General features: G+C 44.2%; 1 protein-coding gene across 8 annotated transcripts in view; it reads left to right on the top strand.

Annotated features, from left to right (window-relative positions):
• Foxp1 (forkhead box P1) overlaps window positions 1-22,914 on the top strand; it is a 608,309-nt gene that overhangs the window by 353,142 nt on the left and 232,253 nt on the right. For 7 of the 8 annotated variants that reach the window (XM_087904462.1, XM_087904472.1, XM_087904468.1 and 4 more), the window contains one exon: window positions 16,754-16,944. In XM_087904462.1, the coding sequence (XP_087760588.1) occupies window positions 16,765-16,944 (180 nt within the window). In that variant the 5' untranslated portion in view covers window positions 16,754-16,764. Of the gene's footprint in view, window positions 1-7,446; window positions 7,577-16,753; window positions 16,945-22,914 lie in introns of those variants that run through there. The other variant, XM_087904465.1, reaches the window with a different exon arrangement.

Genomic DNA, 22,914 nt, shown 5'->3' on the forward strand with positions numbered 1-22,914 from the left:
TATCCTGTTTCAAAGTCTTCTTACGCATTAGGGGGTCTGTGGGAAGCTTCTGAAGGGAAGGTGGGAGACATCGGAGGGCTGTCCAATCAGCCTTAACACACCTAGGTTGCCATTTAGTGTGACTGACCCATGTCACCTCTTGGATGGGTAGAAGTTGTCAGTGGTTGGAGTTGGGTCATGGGCACTGTTTGGTTCCTGTCCAGTGTTCCTGCATGTGGACACCCGGTAGGCGCCCTAATAATTAATCATTGATAACCATACTCGATGTGCAGGCTGCTAATCCTACCTGCTGATATTAGACTTCAACCAGCTACGGGCACAAAGGAGAAATGCCACTAAGAGACAATTAAAGGCATTTCCCCCCCCTTAAGACTGTGAGACTTCAAGTGATAGTAATCCCACGGTTACTAACAGCCAGGCTGGTTTGCACTGCTCCTCAGTTTGCCCTTTAACTGTGCCACAATAAGCTGGACCTAACTCCACGCTGTGCAGGGCAGCACGAAATACAGACTGTATTGATGTTATCCTCCTCATTCAGACAGCATGAAAAACGTTTTCTTAAAGGGGTAGCTGAGAACCCAGGCCTAGGTTCAAGTTCTTTTTATGACCAGATGAGTGTTCTGTGCTTGAGTATTTCCCAGAGGGCTGGATTTTATGAGCGAGTAATCATCGGTGTGATTTATTGAGCACCTACTGCATGCAAGGCACTTTACATATATTACCTTTGTGCTCTCAGAGACCGTGCATTTCTCACTATAGCACTTATCTCCATTCTGTCTCCACTTCTGTGTGTGGTTAATTGATTAATGCCTGTCTTCTCCATTAGATCCTCACCTCCACGTTGGTGGGATTCTATTGATTTTTGTTCCCCACTGTTGCCCCAACACTTATACCGGCCTTGACGTGACTGGGCACAGAATAAGCATTTTAGAGAAGAAAGATCCAAGTCAGACACAGAGGGGTATGGCTCTAGAGCTAAGAAATGGGAAAAACGGAATGGTTGGTGGTTCGTTGGCAGAGTTCGGAATGAAACCTACGCACGTCCACATCCCTTTCAGCATCCCTGCCACCTCTAGGTATATGCGTATGCTAAGGCTGAGGTGGTCCTAGACCATGCATCGTCTTTTGTCCTTGCTGCTGTTCACAGAGCTTTGTGCCGTCTTCTACACAATTGCAAGTAGCAGTGTTTTTGCAAGGGGATAGCTTCCTGTGTGTTGGCGACAAGAGCATCTCTAACAGTAAAGCCCCTGCTAGAGATGCACCCTTGGCTGGCAGCTCCATTGGTTGGCAAGGGGAAATATGCTGGCCCTTTCTGGCCTGCCATCCAGGGGCTGCAGTCTTTGCCGGGTCTTCCCTGTGGTGTTAATACTGGTCCATTTTACGGGAGAGGAAAGTTCTGATTGTAGCTTCCTGCTCTGGGAGGCAGATGAACAACATTTTTCTGCTCTGAAGACACCCTCTCTCATATTTACTCTGTAAGTGCCAAAATGCAGCCTGGAAAATCTCTTTGCCTGTTGAGCAAGTCATTGAATCCTTATGAGAATTGTCTCATCAGACATCGGCTGTTTCCAAGCTCCGCCAGGAGGCTGTCCAGTGGATCTAGCCACCGGAGTGTGAAGAGAAGCTGCCATCATCCTCTGTGCCCACCTGACATGCGGGCATGTCTCTGATACCATGACGAAAGCAGTTTGGTGAAGACCTACATTTTTAAAATAGCCCCCCTGGGCAGGCACTACCCCACAGCTCTTGAGAGTGGGGGTGGGTTCGGCATTCGGCCTCTTTGCTAGAGGACTCCATGCCTGTTGCTTACCTTGCCTATGTAACACCACTGAGAGAAACATATTCCTTCAAAGGGAACCCCCCCACACACTGCTGAGTTGGCAATGCCTGTTATAGAAGGGGCAGTCCATTCCTTGGCTCTGTTCCTCTCCACCCTTTGTCACTAGGTCTTGTGTGTTCCCCAGATTCCTTGTAAACCTTAGGCCTTTCTCTTTGCATCCTTGATGTTCAGGCTAGTTTATTCTCCATTCTTTGGAGCAAGTAGAACTTGCTGTCTTCCTAATCATCTTTGCTTGACTGGGACATGATGTCGTTGTTTTTGTGTGTATTTAAGATCTGAATATACACTTCTGTGTGTTGCAGTCTAGTTGTATAGCATCAAGGAAACATGAAAAGACACATTAGAAAAGATGTGTTTGCATGAGATGCTCCCTGATGCCTTCCTTTATAGGGGTCAGTGGTGCCTAAGCCGATCAGGAGGTGTTTTAATGAGAAGGTGACCTGTGGGCGAAGGGTGTCATTGTAGTATTGAAATCACACTGAAAGCGAGTTGGCAGATAGCTGTAGTTCATCCCGATGCCACTTATTGAGGAGCCCCTCTTAGTTCCCTTCAGTGGGACAGACGAGATACGGGAAGTAGATGATAAATGAGCAATAGAAGGCGGATGGGATTTTCTTAAAGCCCTCCGTGTGTTTTCACATCTGTCTCTTCTATAGATGCTTCCCCTCTTTAATTTTTAGTTTTCATTTTTTGTCAGTGGGATTTTTTTGGAGGGGAAGGGGCTTGGTCTCTGTAAACTACTTACCTATGTTTTTGGCCTTCCAAAATGTATAAAAAGTATAGACGAGGGAAGACCATAGATATGAAAGAGAGCTTATATTCTGCCTTTTCTTTTATATATATAATATGTATAATAAAAATAATTCTCATTTTGCAATGCGTTTGCATCATGGCCATTGTTCTCATAAAACCTACTGTATTTTAAGAAATGATACAATCTATGAAGCATTTCCCATTATGTAGACACCATGTCTTTAAATTATAGCAATTTCTTAAGATTTTAAGGCAAAATGAGCTCTTAGAAGTGTGATTAATGGCAGGGAATGAGGCTAATGCTGGGTCAACAGTGGCACTCCATTACAAAGAAGGTTGGGCTAATAAAAGCATCCATCTTTCGGACCAATAAAGCATTTGAATGATATGCTTATGGTTCTTATCATATCATAGTTGCTTGGTATGGAATACACTCTGAACTTGCATTGTGAAAAGGCCACAAGCCTGAAGTGGTTGATGCCCTGACTCTTTGCCGGAGCGAGAAGAGGTGGGGTTGTGAGCGAGGCCCAGCTTTGTAACTGTTGTGATGTTCGGTATACCTCCATGCACAGTTCAGTCCAGGAATCCCGGAGCCTTGTTTGGTTTGGGACAAGCATAAAAAATCTTATTTCTCAGTTGATTATTTCCCTAGCAGTGTAAACGTGTTCAGCAGGACCTTAATGAGGACTTTATGAGAACCACTGCTAGGAAGACAGCATCTGAGTCTTGGATTCATCCTGGAACCTCTTAAGTCTCCTGTGTCTCCTCTGGTTCCAGATTGTTCCCCAGTGAGAACAATGCAATGAGTTTGCATTGTTCATTGGTGAGTTGGAGAAGAAGTTTAGGTGGCTCATGAATGATTCACAAATTCTCAGTATTATGGTTTAATGCTGAAACAATCTCATTTTCAAATATATCTTTGATGCATATGTGTGTGTGCGTGTATGTGTGTGTATATATATACATATATATACATACACGCACACACACATATATATATTTATTATTTTTACAGAGACTAAGACCCCTCCCTATATGTGAATAACTCACACAATTTTGTGTGAGTTAGTGTGCATGTATGTGGGCATTCACAATTCACAGTGAACATGTTCATATCAGAAGGCAAATTGTGATGGTCTGTTCTCTAGTTGTGTGGGTTCTGGGGATGGAACTTAGGCCCCCAGGTTTGGTGGCAACTGCCTGTTCCTCCTAAGCCATTCTTCCTGCCTATTTGCATATATTTTTGAGTCCTTCTGATAAGGCCAAGGAGAGCATCTGGCAGCTGTATCTTTCATGTGTCTTTACCAAGTGTCAGCTCATTATTGAACAATAATGTGAGTCCCTGGAGCCTCAGGACAGCAGGTGTAGGCTGACTAATGTTACCTCGGTTGGCTTTGCTACATGTATGCTACATGTTTGCTGGCCTTTGTCTTCATGGGAGCTTCCATGCTGCCTTTCCCTTGGAAGAAGCGATGCAGAATTTCCCCTGAAGAGACATTTGTTTATCAAATGTGAGCCTTTTTTTTATTAGCAGGGAGTAGGTGTGGATGGAAATGACAGAGGAGGAGGGGAGAAAGTTGGCTTGGGAAATTGGTCCCAGTGTCCCCTCAGATGACCCACTTGAGATTCTCAAAGAGTCTCAGGTTTCTCGTCCCAGAGAGAATTTGTGAGACCCAATCAGACTATCCCATCAAGTCCTTTTAGTGTCCCTTGGAGCTGTTTTGGAAAGCTGAATGAAGAGCTAAAGACTTGTTAATCAGTATGTTATCCATTTTTAATATTAACCTTTGTGAACTTGGGGTCCATAGAGAATAACATAAATAAATGGAGCCTTTGAAAGTCAGCTTCACAGTGATTCTAGATGCGGTTGGCATTATATGGGAAGATTGGGATGCCAGATATTTGTCTTTCCTGTGGTCATCTTCAGCTCTTTATGGCTACTGACTGCATGTCTAGGTTCACCTTTGCCTTAAAAAAGTCAGAGTTCAGTTGTTGGTCTTTTATCAGTGGAACTTGGTGACAGTGCTATGGGGTGTCATTTGGAAATACAAACAGTGTTTATCCTGCTGTATGGGTTTCCTACTAGCTCAGTCCAGGTTCTGGCAGGAGGGGAGAAAGAGAGAGAGAGAGAGAGAGAGAGAGAGAGAGAGAGAGAGAGAGAGAGAGAGAGAGAGAGAGAGAAGGTGGGGAGAGAGAGGAGTTGGAAAGAATGGGTAGGGAGTTTTAGGGCACATGATGGGCAACCACTGTTGCCTCAAGAGAAAACATCCAAAGAAGACTGCAACTTTTGTCTTAGGAGCTCTCACTGGGAGTCAGGTCAGGCACTTTGCTCCCCATTGCATCCTTGTCAGGCTGACCACATCCATGGTTAGGGAGCCTGGAATGTGGGAACGTTCTGTTCCAAAGCACTGGAGGAGGAAGAGCGTCTGTCATGTGCTTGCATCATCGCGTCATTGAGCAAGCCTAGTTTGCCTTTTCTAAGGTAGTAGAACAGCTCCAGCCCTAGAGGCCTTCTCTAGGCACAAGACAGACATTTTACAGGGCGCTACCCAGTCCTCTAGCCCCACATTGTGCTATTACTGGGCCCTGAATGCCCAGCGGGAAATCCTTCCCCTAGTAGGGAGTGCTGAGGCCTTCTGGGCTTTGTTGATTTGAGGAAAGAAGGCTGGGAGCAGAGGACACTGGAAAGAAACCATAGCACAAAACAAAACAAAAACACCAGGGAAAACAGGGAGAGGCTTTGTAACTTTAAGTTTGCAGGACAGAGATTAGATAATTGGAGCAAGAGAGGGAAACAAGAGCCAGTGAAGGCTGAGATTTCATAGAGACTGGGAGGTTGGTGCTGTGGGGGAAGGGGGTCAGCAAGCTTTTTATTACCCTGTTTGAGACAGAGACAAAAAGGTAAATAATGTCACAATGAATCTTGTCATTGTCAAAATTCTAGGGTGTGTCTCTTTAAATTTTTTAAATAGGGGGTTGTGGTTTCAAGACAGGGTTTCTCTGTAGCTTTGGAGCCTGTCCTAAAACTAGCTCTTGAAGACCAGGCAGGCTTTGAACTCACAGAGATTCGCCTACCTCTGCCTCCCGAGTGCTGGGATTAAAGGCATGCTCCACCACAGTCCTGCTAAAAAAAAATTTTATCTCAGTCTCAAATTTTGCCTTGGATAACCAACAGTGTTTCACTGTATTTTACACTAGCAGAATACCGAGTTTTTAAAATTAATTAATGGATTTGTAAGTGTAAGATGTTAGATACATTACCAAACTGTTTTGCAGTGTGTTTTGCTTATTAGTAGTTAAGTAAGAGAGGAATCTTCTTCGCACGCACTAAAATTAGGTCGTTTCATATTATGCTATTTGTAAAGTAAGTTAAAACTAATGCTTTTGCTGTAGATCGGATCCCTAAATATAGCGTTTCTGGGGAGGTATGATAACATCTTAACTCAGAGTCAGCTTGCTGTGGATGGCAGTTTGCACATGAAGTGAATCTTCGAAGATTAAATATTTCTTCCTAATGGACATGGTGAATTAATTCTTCTGGCTTTTGTAAAGATATGATTTTTTTCCCCTAATGCTAATCTCACAAGGAACTCCTGAGCAGTGTAATGTACCATCAACTGGCTATTTATGTCCTTTTTTTTTTTTAAGGACACTATCTTCATGTGGTATAGTTTGAATTTTGTAGAGTCCTTGAGGCCCTTGAGGGCCCTTTGTTTGTTGGCCCAGGAGGGTTATGGGAGCTTTGCATACGGAGGAAGAAACCATGAGGGTTTCCGTTCTGGAAGGAGCTCTCAGCATCAGGGTCTATGTTTGACCCATGTGTTCCATTGATAAAAGAAGGTGAGCCCAGGAAATGAATGCAGTTACCGAAGCATGAAAACATCATAGACTTTTGCAAAGCCGATTCCAGATCCAGTCCTGAGTACTTTGCACCAAAGCCTCTGTTGTATTTTTATCTGCAAGTCATGAAATAAAAGGGACTTGCCTAAGGTTGGCAGGTCTCATTTGGGATGACCTGCTTTTTTTCTTTGGAGGGGTTCACATCACTGTATATTTTCTTTTTTCAACGCTCTAGGTTGTGTCCCTAGGAAGGAGTTAAACAGCTTCTGCTTGCTTCAGCCTGCCTTCCGTGATGAGTAATGGCGGTTGGTAATAGCAAATCGTTGTTTATCCACAAACATGGCATTGTGCAAACAAGCAGGCCAGGTCTCCAACCAGTTGGATTTCCTGGTGGTCAGCAGCTGATCCATGTAACTTACAACCTTCCTGCTTCTCTAAATGTCAGAAGAACATGGCTTGTGTATCTTGCCTTCTTCCCGACTGTTTACTCTGCAATGCATTTGCCTCCTTCCCTCGACCTTCATTCTAGGGAAGCTGCCCTGTTCTCCTCCCCAGTTCTGTTTGCTTTACCCTGCCCCTGGTGTCACCTATGAAGTCTGTTGATTATTCCACCTGGTTAATGTTAAATTGCTCTGGTAAGATGATGTGTTTGTTCATAAACACCGATGCTGGGCCCCCTGTTTACTGTACCCATGGCAGCAATCGTTATTAAACAAATATTGCTTTGTTTGCGGGTGGAAGCAGCAGTTTATCCTGTCAGGTCTGTTTAAAAAGAAAAAAAAATACACTACACACAAATACACACATACAAGACTTAAATGCTAGAATTTCGATAAAGAAAGAAAAGGGGAGCCTGGCCCTGGAATGTGGTTGAAAGCGCCTTAGGTTTGCTTTTCTTATCTCTTGCTTGGATGAAGGGGCTGGGGAGATTAGCGACTTGTTTGGCTTTTCTAAGAGATTTCCTTAGTGTAATGATATCTATGCAGTTGTTTGCTTTCTTCAGAGAGGGGCGAGATCTCCTGAAAGGCCACCAGCTCAGTCATAGAGCATCAGATGGCTAGAAAATTCTGTGCGGAACAGACAAGGACTCGGAAAGTGTAGGGAGAAAAGGCCTGGACTATGAACGAAGGGAGCTGTTGGCAGGTACAGCCCTTGGACTTCACTTCGTCTCTCTCTCTGTCTCATGTGCTGACATTTGGGGGTGCTTTGATCTGGGCTGTTAAGTGTGTCCTCTGTTAAGTCTGAGAAGTGGGGGTTAACTTTTAACTTGATATAATCTGGAAAGGTACTGTGGCTTAACGCTGAAGGAATTGCGCTTCAAATATATCGTTTTGTTTGTTTATTTGTTTGTTTCCTGAGACAGGGTTTCTCTGTGTAGCTCTGACTGTCCTGGAACTTGCTCTGTCGACCATACTGGCCTCAAACTCAGAGATCCACCTGCCTCTGCCTCCTGAACGCTGGGATTAAAGGTGTGCGCCACCACCGCCTGACTTTAATATATATTTTACATGTTCTGAATGACGATGTTTTTCTCTCACTTGCTGTTCTTATCTGTTTTGTTTTAAGGTGGCTTTATGTCTTGTGCCATTTCTAGTTCAGCAAAACAGGCCTTGGTGTCTTTTAATTTGGCTTTGGGTGTGTGTGATTCTTGTCCCTTTGACACCGGGAACTTCTTTAGATAAGACTTGTCTTTTGTGTTGTTCTGAGGACAGCAGAGAAAATTCAGCTCCTACCCTCTTTGTGGTTGGATTTTGTTTTTAATGACGATTTGCTACTGTTTCTGAATTTGCCTTCGGTCTAATGCTGAACTGGGCTTCACAGCACTTGCCGGAGTTAAAAAGCACAGGCTCAAGTGAGGGTAGAGGCTGGGGTGGGGGTGGGGGGCAGCCTCTGACCTTCAGTGGCAAAATGGTGTCTTTTATCTCAGAGAAACTAATCTGAGAGAGCAACTTCCGGGAGCAGGATATATATGCGTGTCTATTAGAGTTTTTGAAGGATAAAATTAAATCATTGTTCCTTTCACGGGACAGAGAAGTGCAGGCGACAGAGTCCCCATGGCCCGCATTCACTCTGTTGCCGGGTTGCTGTGAGCATATTGTTCCCTTTGGCCACCTGAGCAGTTAGGGGCTCCAGGCGAGGAGGCAGACACATGAAGTGTGTCGTTGAACATGCCACTCATTAATGGGCAGTATAAACCTGGCCTTCTGTACATTAAATTATATGAAATATGGAAATGGGGGAAAAACCCTTCTCTGAACTGGTTGTTGGTTGCTTTATTCCTCTGGCCTTTTTATGAGAGAACTTAGCTTTTTGGAGGTTCTGATGATTAAAGTCTACAGTTCTCAAACTTAAAACCTATTTTCTTGGGTGGAAGTGTGCTTTAACTGTGCTCTTGGGAACACCTGGCCCTTCATGCCTGACCTTCAGCCGCTTCCTTGTGGCAAAGCAAACAGCCTACTCTGGGTTGGCAAAGCTCCCCTTCGCTCTCATTTAATGACGTGAGCCAGGGCGGCTGAGTGTGCCAGGGAGTGGGCCCCCACTCTCTACTCATTTCCAGTGTGTTTCCCAGCGGGGGGCTTTCTTACCGACATTAGGTGTACGGTTACCACACTAACAGCACCTCCCTCCTCTCTTGTACCCTTGTCTTCTGTCAAGGAGGCAAATCTACTGGAGTCCACCATATCAAACTCTAAACTAGACACGGGCAGTTTTCAGAATCTCACTGTGTGTGAGGGGGCTTGTTTCCTGGACTAGCCAGTGACTTAGCAAGACCACAGTGTCCTGAAAGCGTGGGCATGGTGGCTCTCAAGTGCACACAGGGTATGGGGAGTCAGGAAGCCTTTCTCCTTAGCCCTGTGAAGGTTCCTGTTCTCACACCGAAAGCCTGCTGGAAGAGAGAAATCTTGCTTTGGTTAGGACATTCATTACTTTATTGTCAACCAGTTCTGCCAACTCTAGTCTACGTCATGGGTTCCAGAGGAAGTCAAACATCCTGTTCTCCGCCATTTACAGTCCGTCTGAATTGTCCTTGTGCCTCTTAAATGCTCACTGCCATGAGATAGACTTAACCCCCTCCCCCAGATGACTATCTTGAATTTTCAATGAGTGAGGCAGACCGATTTCTATTCAGACCTAACACTACTATGTGGGGTGTAGTGATCCATGCCTCTAATTCCAGCATTGGAAAGAATGGAGCAGAAAAATGGTGAGTTCGAGGCCAGCTAGACTACTTAGTAAGACCTTGCGCTCAAAAGTCTAAAGGTTAAAGATATATCTCAGTGACAGTACTTTTTGACATACACAAAGCCATGTATTTGATCTATCATCAGCATCAAAAGGAAGGGAAGAAAAAAGATAGTGAGTTAAAGATAAATTGATTTTTTTCAAACCACAAGTTACTTCTTCTAAAGAATTACAGAAAAGATGGCATTTCTAAAAGTAAATGTTTAAAGTTGGTGGCTAGAATCTATGTCACTTCTGATCATAGGTTAGACTTGGGTGTTTAAGCCATTTAGTCACTTAGTCAGAAATATAGCAATTATCTATCAAATTTCTCTTATGTGAAAGGAATACTGGGAAACAGAGAATACAATGAAAGAGGTTTTTAAATAAATAGAGATGGAAATGGAAAAGGGATGTGTGTGTGTGCGCGCATGTGTACCAGTGTGGGAGGCCAGGGAACACTGCTGGGTGTCACTCCTCAGGAACACTGTCTAATTTTAAGAGAGAGATTCCCACTTGCCTGGAGCTCATTAGCCTGAGCCTCCTGACTAAGCCCCGGGGATCTGCCTGTCTCCGCCTCCCCGGTGCGAGGGTTGCCATGTGTGCTTCCCTGCCAGTTTACTAACTGAGCTATCTTCCTTGCCCCAAACAGAACTTTTTAGTTGGAGTGTCTCTCCTTCCATTTAATTAATAAATATAAGCTCTGTCTGGTTTAATTAATGAGCACAAACTGGTTTCTGTTCACTTTTCTTCCCTCCTCTGAAGCATGGGAAGGCAGGAGAGCCACCCCATCAAGCCGTGTTGGAAAGAAATATTGTTCTGTGAAGTCCAGCTAGTGTGTTTAGCCTCCTAGTCTTGAGTGTCCCACATTTGGCCAGTGAGCCTCATCCACTGTATGTGTGGACCTGCTCACTTCTTGGAACCAACCCTCTTTGCCCTCAGAAAGCAGCGCATCACTTCTGCAATCTCTATTCATGGAGACCTGTGATAGTCCCAGCTCTGCCCTTCCCTCCCTTGTGCCTCAATAAGAGGTCACATTTGTTTTGTTTTTGTTTTGAGCATGTGTTTGACAGTTTACTCCTGAGCGTTTACTGAAATTCCAGATTTTCACAAGATAGATGGAGACCTCTATAGTGCATGATAAAGTTGATAATACATAAATCATTTTTAACAACAGGTAATATGCATAATTTACGGTGTTACCGTGCTATCTTTTGATATTTATGATGGATAATGTTCAGTTTTTGCCCTCATATTACTGCTTTAAATTATACCACAAGAAAATTAATGAGAAAGTAGATTTATGGGTTTCATTTGTTTGTCAATTCGGAAATTAATTGGGTGTTAATTTTAGCCGTCCCTCATCAGACCAGGACTTTAGTACGTGTGCATTACTTTGCATTCATTGTAGCTTACCTCCCATTTACTGTGGGTCACTAGCTCTGCATACATTAAAATAGCCCTGCGGCTCATTCCCTTGATTACTTTTTGAACTGCCATGCATTAGAAAATGTACGCCTTTCTGTTATAATTATGAAAATTTGTTATTGGAAGGTGGTGTCTTGAACACCCCGACTTCTCATACCACACTTGTGCTTGGGTGGTCTCTCCATGGAATGGGACCAGTGGGGGCTGTGGACAGAGAAAGACTGTCATCTGAAGGGTTCATTCATGGCTTGTCAGAGTCAACTCAGAAGAGCAAGTGGTTAGTTGTCACCGTTCCTCTTGTTTGGCTTGTTCTCCTTGTCCACTTCTTTTCTTCCCTATGGCTCTGCTTCTAGAAAGGGATTCTGTATTGTATGGACAGTTGAAGTGTCTCTGTCATGCCTCTCCTGTCTTGCTTCCTAATCCCTGAATATGACCCCTACTGCTGTCCTCACAGCTCCAATGTCACCAAGTGAAGGGTGTCATACCTTATGATGGACCTGTGGCATCTCCAGTCCTGCGAGGCTTCCACTGAAGGCCTATGACTCTCCTCTGGGCTGTTCCATTGCCTCTCTTTTGCAGGGGAGCAACACACGAGTGGTTAGAGGGTGGGGCTTATTTGATGTCCTAGGCCACCCCACCATGGAGCTGCACCTTGCTCCTTGAAAACTCCTTTGTTTGTCTTCTGTTACCATGTCAACCCTGTGTGCATTGTACAGGAACCAGTTCTAGAGACAGCGTCATCGGTAGTTTTTTCGCTGAATGCTTGATACAAGATTAGGAAAGATTTTTAAAATCTTGATACAGCATGAGTAATTTAAAAGTCCAGAAACAAAACTAGCCCGCCCACCCCCTCCCCACTTTGCTTTGCCAACCTCTAAACTGTTAAGTAACTGATGAGAGAGTGAGAGACACGTGTTTACTGTTTCTGGAATCTTAACATTCATGGTTCTTCCCTCCCTCCGTCCCTCCGTCCCTCCGCCCCTCCCTCTCTCCCTTGCTCCTAGCCCTTGTCTCTTCAGCATTGCAGTCCCCACTGTCCTTCTCTGTATAGGGACGTGCAGTGAGGAAGAGGGTTGTCCCTTTAGCCTTGGGAGGGATAATGATCCTCAGTTCCTCTACCCGTTGTCCGGGAAGTGGCATTACCCTTAACTTCACTTCTCCCCATAGCGGTAGAAACATATTTTACAAAACTCTGTTTGGTTTAATTTACACATCCCTTTGTGAATAGACCAAGTTCTTTAAGGGCATTTATTCTGCTTCATATAAATAATTGATCAGCCAAGTTAATTTACTTCCGCCTGACTTGGTCAGCCTTAATTAACCGCCCCGGAGTCAAGACTGAACTTTTTGTTAGCTTGAAATCTTTCACAGGCATGATAACAAGGCTTTATTTTCCCCAAATTTTCAGCATCAACACTGTAACCAAGGAAATAATCATAATAATAAAGCTGTGTTTTAATTTACTATGAATACATTGGCCTGGACATTATGAATTTTCCAGAAGGTTTCCACTGAGTAGCTCTGTTGGCAACAACAGTAAATAAGCCTGGGAGACCCAGTTCTTATTATTTTTAAAAGTCCCCTAAAAATAAAAAAGTGAGCCTTTGAAATTGGTATCTCTGTCCTATTTCCCAGGAAGGTGGCGAGTGCATGGTTTGGGGGTTTGGGCTTCTTTATGCATCTCACAGCCATGGGATGGCAGTGTCAGCCTAGTAGGGTGGTGGGGTATGGATCAGTTGTTATAAGCAGGTACCGGTCGTGTGCAGAAGGTATAAGGGAGAAGTGGGGAAAGGCTTAGCTCCGTTCTTAAGAATGGAGAGATTGATGGGGACAAGGTGGCGGAAGCCTCCATATACATGATCCTCAATTTCGAGCACCATGGACACTTGTACAGGGGGTCATGCATCCAGTTCATTATGGTGCAGGTGATTCTTTGGTCAGGCAGTGTCCCAGAGAGGAGGGGCAGAGGTTAAGCAAATCAAGTTCTTGGGACAAAACCCCAGTGAAGAACAGAGTGCAGGGCCCCGTGGTGAAGAGTAGCTTGCTCCTCCAGGCTCTGCATTGCTCTCCCCTGACACTGTGTGAAGTCCATAGGAAAAGACAGTCATTTCCCGAAACATTCCAGTGCGTTCCCTCTCTGTAGTTTAAGACCTTTCCTTCATCTACCTGCCACACTCTTGTCTTTGCTGGAATTTAGTTTCTCCTGGTTGATGTGCTCATTGAATACTTAGCCAAAGACTGTCTGGAGAAGGAAGTCTTGGTCATTTCTTGAGCTCATGTCTGAAATGAAGAGTCTCTATGGCTGTATTTGCCCCCCGTCAACTGAGCGTCAGTTTTCTTGTCTCAGAAATGAAGACGGGGGAGTTTGAGAAATGTACCAGAGGGTTTTATATGAAGATATAAAAGCATATTAAATGGCCTTGGATGTTTGATAGAAATACTCTTGACCCAGACAGTGTCAGAAATACTCTTAAATACCAAAACTCCACATTTTCCACATAGGCATTTTGTGAAGCTGTCTGTCCCCGATGGGTGTTGCCCCAATGAGAAGCCCTCCAGCCCATGTGCTCCAGTTAGCATTCGCTAACTCAGGACATCCTTAGACCAAAATAATCCTTTATTTGGTGTTGATCCCAAAACCTGGACCCTCACAAACCCAAATCATGAGTCAAGTTGCTTGGCTCCAGGCCTGCTCAGCTTGTGCTGGAGGACTTCACAGTCCTTTTTGGAGGGCACAGAGCAAAGGAGGGGCTTCTCCTCAAACTGTGCGCCAGAGGCGCTTTCCTCACTTCACCTACCTACCATGATGCTGCCAGCCAAGGAAGCAAAAGCACGGCCAGGCTTTTGGACACCCGTTCTCAGTCCCAGATCCCCAGAGTCATGTGGCTTGAAGACAGTACTTGTGTAAGGACAGGGCGTGCGACTGTGTGTGCTTCTGTCTGAGGGTAGGTGTAGAGTGCTTCTAAGAGCAATTTGCCTGTCCTATGGGTCCATTCTTTGGCATAGAGAGACTTTCCAGAAGGTGGGAAACATCTTTTTTTATTTACGTATATTTTTTCATAACTGATAATAAAAGAGAATTTAGTGCCGACTACCCTGAGACATCTCTCTATTCCTTTGTTCTTTTATAGTATGGGTGGTTGACTTAGTACAGCCAAGGTGTGTTCGGGACCCCTCCTGTGGCGCTGAGCTACATCCAGCCTGAAACCTTTCCTTTTAAGTGCCCAAGCATATGAACGAGTGAGGGGATGGTAGAGCTAAATAAACTAAAGCTTTAGGGAAAACCCCGAGGCTTCAGCACATTGGGTGTTTTAAGTCAGAGGAGATGTTTCCATGTTCCTGGTCTCTTGTTGCCTGTCTTATATCTGTTTTGGGATGGTGTTTTGTTTTCTCGGGAGTTGTTTTGATAGATTCTTTCCATAGTGGGAGGTAAGGAACTACAGGCAGTTTCTAAAGGATAGTAATTGCTAGAAAGTCGGATCCAAAGAGATGAGCGTTGTCACCTGTAGTTTCACACCCGCTAACATAAAATGGCATTCTCCGTCTCCTTCAGCACCGGATTAACTAACAGATTATGGCCTTAGGTTCCTGACGTCTGCCTTGTACCTGCTAGAGACTATGTACTGAAAATGGACGAGATAGGAATTGTTCAAGTGGTCATTCCTCTGTCCGGTCCTCAGGCAAATTGCAGAGAACAGGCTTTAGTCAGTTTTTAACAAAAGCGCAGCCTCCTAAAGGTGTCCAGAACGCTTTGGGTTTGATGTGGTTATATATCTAGCGTACTGGGAAAGAAATAGGTAGTATTAGTACCTCCGGGTAATTGGAATGAAATATTTTCTGTTTTGTCTGGTATTGGGAATTCACATCGAAGTCTTAAGTATTTAGGCATTTTTCAGCTTTGATGTTTGAACTGACTCCTTCCTTCAGTGACTAATCGTTTTCCTTTCCAAGCCCTGGTCTGTGAACTTGGCTTGTGACCCTGTATGTCAGCCTTCAGAAAGCATGCTGCTGTAAGAGCTCAGCCATCAAAGGAGAGTGTCTCTCCCCTAGTGCCCACCACGGCTAGCTGTGGCACACTGGACATGAAAATAACTCACGAGGCCTTGTATTTTTTTTTTTTCTCTAGAATTTACCTGTTTTGGAGGCTGGGCATAGGTGCAGGTCACTGTGAATGTTTAGAGGTCAGAGGACAACTCTCAGATGCTGGCCCTGGCCATTCTGACTTAAGACATGTGTTGCAAGGGCTTTTACCCACTGAGCCATCGTCCCATTCCCAAGCCTCAGATCTCTTCTCTATGAAGTGGAAGTGGTGATTGTTACTGGAGCCTAGGGAACACACAGGAGTCACCTGCATTGGGGATTGCCGAGTGCAGTACAGGCGGGTAGAAGACAGGTTTTGTCCTGGCTGGGTACTTAAACTCACTCCCCAAGCTACTGGTTTGTGCTAAGAGAGTAACAAGAATGAGTACTATAGTTAGTGTCAGGCATTGTCTTTGCCTGTAAGGCTGGCACCTGGGAGGCTGAGGCAGAAGAATTGAGTTCAAGGACAACCTGAGCTCCATCATAAAACCCTATTCCCCCCCCAAAAAAAACAAACAAACAAAACCAAAAACCAAAACCTAAAAAAAAAACTAAAAGGAGACAGCAAATTTTTCTCTAATTATTTATACTATATGTATTTTTTTTCTAGTAAACATTTAAGTACTTTAGTATTTTATTTAATTAGTTTGCTTTTGGGTGGTGCTGAGGTGTGAACCCAGTATCCCACATATGCTAGGCAAGTGGTCTACCTCTGAGCTATATCTGTGCCTCATATTTAGGACTTTAAAATTCTGACCTTTTTTGTGGTCTACGTAGGTCTCTCCAAAGTAAAGAGTACAAGGATCTCCCTGAAATATCAGTCCTTACACACCTTCGAGTTTCAGTTATCCATCAGGAGAAACATTAGCAATGAATGTGATTCTCACGGGAGCCTTACCTGTAAAACAACAGTCATAGTCGGAATCCATTCAGTTTGAAAATGGAAAGCCCTTTCTGGCCCTCTCTTTCTAGCCGTGGCCTGTCTTACAGGGATGGCCAATAAACTGGTACAAGGATTTAGAATCCTGAAAATGCTTTTGCTGTTTGCCTGCAGGTTTTCAGCATTGATTCCCTCAAGGGGCCTTGTAGTGAAGCGGCTTGTCACTTGAGAGACTGAAGTTGGAGCGTATTTCTTCTCTGCCAGAGTTGCATTGCCACAGAGTGTCTGAACCTGATAGTGCTTCAATGTGTAACTTGTGTGTGATGACTTACAGTGTTTTGTTCTTTGGCGAAATATCTGAATCCCATCAGAGAAATTGACTGCTAAATTCTCCTCGGATCGCCTGAACCTGTCATCTTTCTTGTGAGGGAATAATGAATGTATAGTTTAAGCCATGCTAGAACTTGAGTTGAGAGTGACAGCCCCTAGTCCTAAAGTCGGGGGCAAGTCTACTAATAAGGGAGAAAAGGGCTGAAGTAAAGCGACAACTGTTTAGAGAGTCCAGCAACATGTAAGGCAAAACTCCTCTCGTTCTGACCAGCAACTGTTTTAACAGCTGTCTCTCCCCCGTCTCTCCCTTCCCCACTCTCCCCCTTTTCTCTCTCTCCTTTACCTCCCACCCCCCCTTTTTCTGAAAATCCTCCTCTCAGGTTTTTGAGTCATGATGCAAGAATCTGGGTCTGAGACAAAAAGTAACGGATCAGCCATCCAGAACGGGTCCAGCAGTGGCAACCACTTGCTAGAGTGTGGGGCACTTCGTGACACTCGGTCCAACGGGGAGGCGCCAGCGGTGGACCTGGGCGCAGCCGACCTTGCCCACGTCCAGCAGCAGCAACAGCAGGTACTCTCCTGGGAGCTGGAGTTGTGAGTGGTAGTAAAGCCACTGTCCATGTTGTAGGCACACCCGTCTGCTGCATTCGTCTGCCGGAAAGCAGCAGCATAGTCTCAGGGGTCCTCCTGGCTGAGATTAATTTTGAAAGCCTTGGGAGCTGCAAGCATCTTTCTGGACAGTGGCTATTAGACTTAAAGTTGAATGGACCTTGAGCCCCCAACGTGTCATTTAAGCTTTTATTATTCAATTAAATGACTCTCTGGGGGGAAAAATGGTTGTTGATGTTTGAGATAAATAGTTGACCGGTATAACAGTAGTTAAATAAAATAAAAACAGGCTCACCACCCCCCAGGCTTTTCAGAACCTTATGAAGAAATAAAATCAGAGCTAAAAGATGAAAGAAATAAAGATATTGGGGGTAGTCAAAGAAAGTAGAGACAAATAGAAATATAGGTAAACATGTTTAAATAACAGGCCCATGTCTATAACACGGACATCAGTTTGGGACATGCGTTCCTCCTACCTCTAGGAACTAGGATGTGTGTGTTTGTGGATCTTTCTTGAAGTCTGACAGAGGATGGTGTTGGCTAAAATCTCAGTGATGTTTTAACTGATCTCCTGTCTGGGCCCCTTCAACATGCCCCTTGCTTGAGACATTCTCATTCCTTCCCTACCCTTCCCAGGGTGGAAGCAGGTCCTTGGGAATAACTACTAAAATATTTCCCGGTGGTACAGGTGACCTAAGACATGGTATTGTGTTGGTAGAAATTCAAATGTAAATAGCATTTCCTTGAAGACTGGATTGGGTTTCCCACCTGTGGGATCAGGAAATATTATGAGTTTTTGCTACTGATAACAGGGCAGGTTTTGTCCTTGATCCATTTATCTCGTAGCTATGGTACCATTTGCAATCAGGTATTTAAGAGAAAAAAAAAAAGAATGAAACATCTTGGGGAAATTTTGTAACTTTTACATAGAGAATTGTTGGGAAATGCCATAAGAGAAAAGGACAGACCTTTCAAACTACTTTTTTAAAATTGGAATCAAATTCTTAGGGCTGGAGCCCTGGTAAGAGTCTTAGTTGTCCTTTCTTTCTGAGACAGGTTCTCACTCAGCTGAGGCCTCTGGCTTTGAAATTGCCCTGTAGCTCAAATTGGCCATAAACTCCGGATCCTCTTGCCTCCACCTCCGGAATAGTTGAATTGCAGACATGCATTAAAATGTAACCAGCCAGGCAGTGGTAGTGCACACCTTCAATCCCAGCACTTGGGAAGCAGAGGCAGGTGAGTTTGAGGCCAGCCTAGTCTGCAAGAACTAGTTCCAGTGCAGTTAGGAATGTTACACAGAGAAACCCTGTCTCAAAGAAATCAATCAATCAATCAATAAAAATATAAACAGTTAGTGGACTGTGAACCCGTTAGATATTGGTGGGTGCAGCATGAGACCATGGTGTCAGTTTGGGGAAAGTCCTGGAAAGAAAAAGGGAAGTTGGCAGACAAGCCAAGTCAGTTCAGGGGAATTGGGGGTGTGACATGATTTCTTTTCTTGACACTGCAACTATTTCTGCCCCCAGAATAGGCACCCTCAAAGCTAGAATTTAGGCCACCTGGGTTGTATTAATTCTGTGCATCAGTTACTACACAGTGGCTGACTTCTAACTGGGGAGCTTGTTTGCCAAACCCGGCAGTAAATGGCAGGAGAGCATTTGCAGGGATGGTCATTCTGTGGTATCCTCATCTGTGTGGGGTGAGATGAGTGGTTAGTATTTCCGGAATACCATCTTCTGTGCCACGACAAGACCGAGGTAAGATCAGTCATTCATGACGTAGTTGAGATGGGAGCTGATGCAATGGACAACCTGAATCATTTGTACTTAGAGTACATTAGTTTAGTCAGTGGGAGATTAACTTTGCTTGAATTTTACCTGAAGGACAGACAAATATTCAGAATATTAAAGTATTTTACCAAGGAGCCAGCAGGTTAAAAACATGCTTGCCACCAAGTTTCAGGACCTGAGTTTGCTTCCCAGCACCCACATGGCCAGAGAAGAACAAGCCTTCAAAGTCCTCCCTCGCTCTCTTACACACAAATGTAATAATAATGAAAGAAATGTTTAAGCAAAAAACAAAAGAAAAAAAGCCAACCGTGAGAATGTACATGTTTAACACACTTACTACACACAGCCACCCTGCTACAGCACAGTAGCAGCAGTGCCACCTGAGTGACACAGAAGAATGTTCTGGAAGCATATTTCCGTTGCATTTGTTTAAAAATAGTGAGTCACTAGTCAGTCACCTGGGCTGGAGCCCTTCTGGAGAATGTGTTGTTAAATGGTCGTTCATGCAGTTTTCAAGTACTTGGTTTTTGATTCCACTTTGAAACTTGAAAATAAATATTTCACGGCAATTTTCTGTCTATTTGTCACTGATATGTTTGAGGAAGAAAGGCATCCGTCGGGTCTAGGATTGTGGCTAAAGCCCCACTTATTGTGGTTGGCAAGCCTTTTTAGGCCTTATTTTAAAACATCCACAGCTGCTTTGGCTCCCCGTGTAAGAGAAGTCTCTAAGCAGGTTGGTGGGGGAAGTAGTGTAGGTGACAGAAGAGAAACTACAGGCTCACAAACGGTCCAGGGGCCCAAAGCGCCCCAAGTTCTCTGGGGTCCAGAAAGCAGCAGCAATTCAGCTGTGCAGAGGAATTGTTGCACTGGTGGATCTGCGTGGTTTTCGTCATTTTTCTCCTGCAGGTCTTTACTCGAAGTGAGAATGCAAGCGCTGAGAAAATCGCAGCCATGCTGAATTCATTACTGCGGTAGTCACACAAAACCACGGATAAAATTTCAATATCTGCAGGCCACAGTTGAGTAAACAGTTGCACTGAAATTTAATTCCTGTTGACTTTTCCCCCATCCCTCGCCAGGGGCACATTCTGATTCCATAGTACAAAGACAACAGGGGTTACAGCTTTGATTAATGTAGGACAGTGGAAGAGAGAGAACTGTAAAATATGTCACAAGTCCACGGAACACACAGATCTGGCTTCAAGCTGCCTGGCGTAAAAACGAGTTAATTACGCTGTGAGTTACACAAAATGGTTCGGAATATTCTATGGCACCAGAGCCTTTGGTGTTATTCAGCGGGGTTGGGGGTGGGTGCTATTCGGTGTGTGTGTGGGGGGTTGCTGAGTGAGCTCTGTGTTGGGCTCCTTCTTGCCACTCATGCCTACAAATGACAGCAAGTGCTCTTTTCAGAAGCTTCGGTGCTCACAAAGAACCACTACCATAGTGATTCCATGGGTTGCCTAAGTTGAGGCTCAAACAGCATTTGTTTTAAAAAATTATCTAGTTGACAGCCTGAAGAAATGGGAGGTCTTTGCTTTCCTATCCTCTCTTGAAAAATCAGGACGTCTGGCAACCTTGGGCGACCGTCCCACAAGGGCAGCAACTGTTGAGAGATGAATCGCTGCTGAAAACAGGGAGCCCTGTAGCCTTGTGGTTCACCATGGTTCCACCCAGCAGAGTACTGCCCCTGCCCTCTAGGCAGAGCAGCTGGGGATGCTGGTCTGGGAGATGCATCATCCTTCAGAAGTTATCAGCCAAGGAGAGGTGCGGCCATTAGTTGGAGGAGCCCGCCCACACGAGTGCCTTGTCTTCCCTCCTCAAAACAAAGCATATTGTCTCGATAATGTTTCAGCTCTATTTATATCCAGGCTCTGGAATTATTACAATGGTTTTCTAATAATGTAATTTGATAGCATTTCTGAGCATTCTCTTGCAGGCCTTGAGTAGTTCTTTACCCTATACCATGACTGCTTTTTACTTCCTATTATGCCTGCCCCCATTTCTGTGTCTCTGGGCTCTGTGTTGACTCCATTATGAAATGCAGCAACAGATACTATTATTGATTGTTAATGTTTTTTCTCTCTCCCTCCTTAAAGGAAGGATTTTAAAATGTCCAGAGCAATTTTATAAACTGTGTGGATTAATGAATTTGAAAAGTCTTGAATTTTTTAAAGCAGGATTTTATTTCCATATTGCTGCAAATGAGAGCTTTTTCAGATAAGCATATTACATAGAACATAATGTTTAGAAGTTTCTCCATATACAGCATATGCTGGCAGGTCAATTAACAGAATGCATACCAGAAAATGTTTATTCAATAAAGATGAATAGCTGTTAAATAAAACAGCTATTCTTGACAACATCCCTTTTTTAAATGATGGGTGCTTTCTTTGGGAAGGGGTAAATTTTTTGGTACCACCTGGCATTTTTATTGTGTGCAAATCAGCAAAAAGGAGAGCGTTCGTGGCTGCGGTTTTGAGGTATGGCTATCATTGTCTATGAGGAGAACAGTTTCCAGAGAGAGGGTGAGAAAGTCATTTAAAATAATATGCTGCCCTTGTGATTTGTTACTTAAGGTGTATAAGTAAATGAAGGGCTTTTTTTTTTTGGTAACTTCTCTGATATTTGGTTTAAAATGTTAGAAGTTTTGGTCAAAAGAAAGAGTGTATGTTTCAAGTTAACAAATGAAAACAAAGAGCAAAAGAAATGTTCGGTGACCAACAAGGAGGTAAGAGAGGGAGAAAGTATAGGGAGGCCTCTCAGAATTGTCCAGGGAGGGAAGTAGAGGGTGGCCATGGAAAGAGAGGGAGAGCAAGTACTGATGCTTACACCGGACCCTGGGAGCTCATAACCAGGACCAGCTCTTTAGGGCATGGGCAAAGAGTGTGCTGGTATAAATTCAAAGAGGGTTTAAAAAATGGAAGATCAGAAGAATCTAGGAAAATCATAGATGCTTACACAGTGGGATTAACAGTTGTCTCCTTGTATGCAATGTTCTATTAATGGATTCAACTGTGGCTCTAAAGTTTAGGAGAAGTGTGTCTGAACTGAACATGTGCAGATTTTCTTGTCCTTGGTCCCTAAGCACTATGGTGACAACTACTTGTTCAACTTTTACCCTGTGTTGGTTACTGTAAGTGATAGAGAGATGCCTTTAAAGTGTGTGAGAAGAGGGTGCCTAGCTTCCATGCAAATGCATCTTCCTGTCATTCCAGAGGGCTTGGCCATCTGTAGATTTGGGGTTACTAATGAGAAGGAATTCCTAGAAAAAGCAATTTGAAGAAGAGAGACTTTATTATGGCTCACAATTTCAGGGTGGAACCCGTCATGGCAGGAAAGTTATAGGGACAGAAGTGAGGGGCAATTGATCACATTGCACCTGCAGTCAGGAAGCAGAGAGAGATGAAGGCTGCTATTCAGCTTGTTTTCTCCTGTTTATCTGGTCCAGAACCCCAGCCCATTTTGGGGTGTCACCCACATTTGATTCTTCCCACAATAAGTAATCTAAATACCTTCCCAGTCCCACCCAGGCATTTGTCTCCTCATTGATTATATGTCCTATCAAGTTAACAATTAGTATTAACTGTTGCAGTGTCCGCCATAGTCACCAAAAGGATGACTTGCAAAATATCAAAGGGTCCATGCTGTAAGAAAAAGAGTACATAAAATTTTCCTCTTCATTTTCAAAATGGTGGCATGAAATTCCTCATTGGTCTTTGGGACCAATGGGAGGGAGGGAGGAAGGGAGAGAGAGAGAGAGAGAGAGAGAGAGAGAGAGAGAGAGAGAGAGAGAGAGAGAAAGGCTGGATGCTTCATGTGAAAAGCACTCGTACTTGGTTTCTCAGGCATGCCCACCTCCCTTAGGGGACTTGGCGTTAGTTCTTGCTTTGTACAGAGTGCCCCGATAAAGTGGGTCCAGCCGTGGGTAAGAGACCGAGGTACCAGGCTAGGTGAGCTCCATCTTTCCACTACGTTTCCACTCACGTCCCCTGTCCTATTGCAGCTCTTGTGATGCTGTTAGTAGGAAGAAATGATGATCGTCAGTGTTAGAAGGGAACCTGCTAGGAAGGTAATGCAGAGAAGTGCTGGTAATATAGAGTGCCCTGCTGGGACCTAGTGCAGTTTAGAAGCTAGCATGTTCC

The sequence above is a fragment of the Myodes glareolus genome, chromosome 3 (assembly GCF_982192425.1).
Source record: "Myodes glareolus chromosome 3, mMyoGla1.1, whole genome shotgun sequence".
NCBI classification, from domain to species: Eukaryota; Metazoa; Chordata; class Mammalia; order Rodentia; family Cricetidae; genus Myodes; species Myodes glareolus.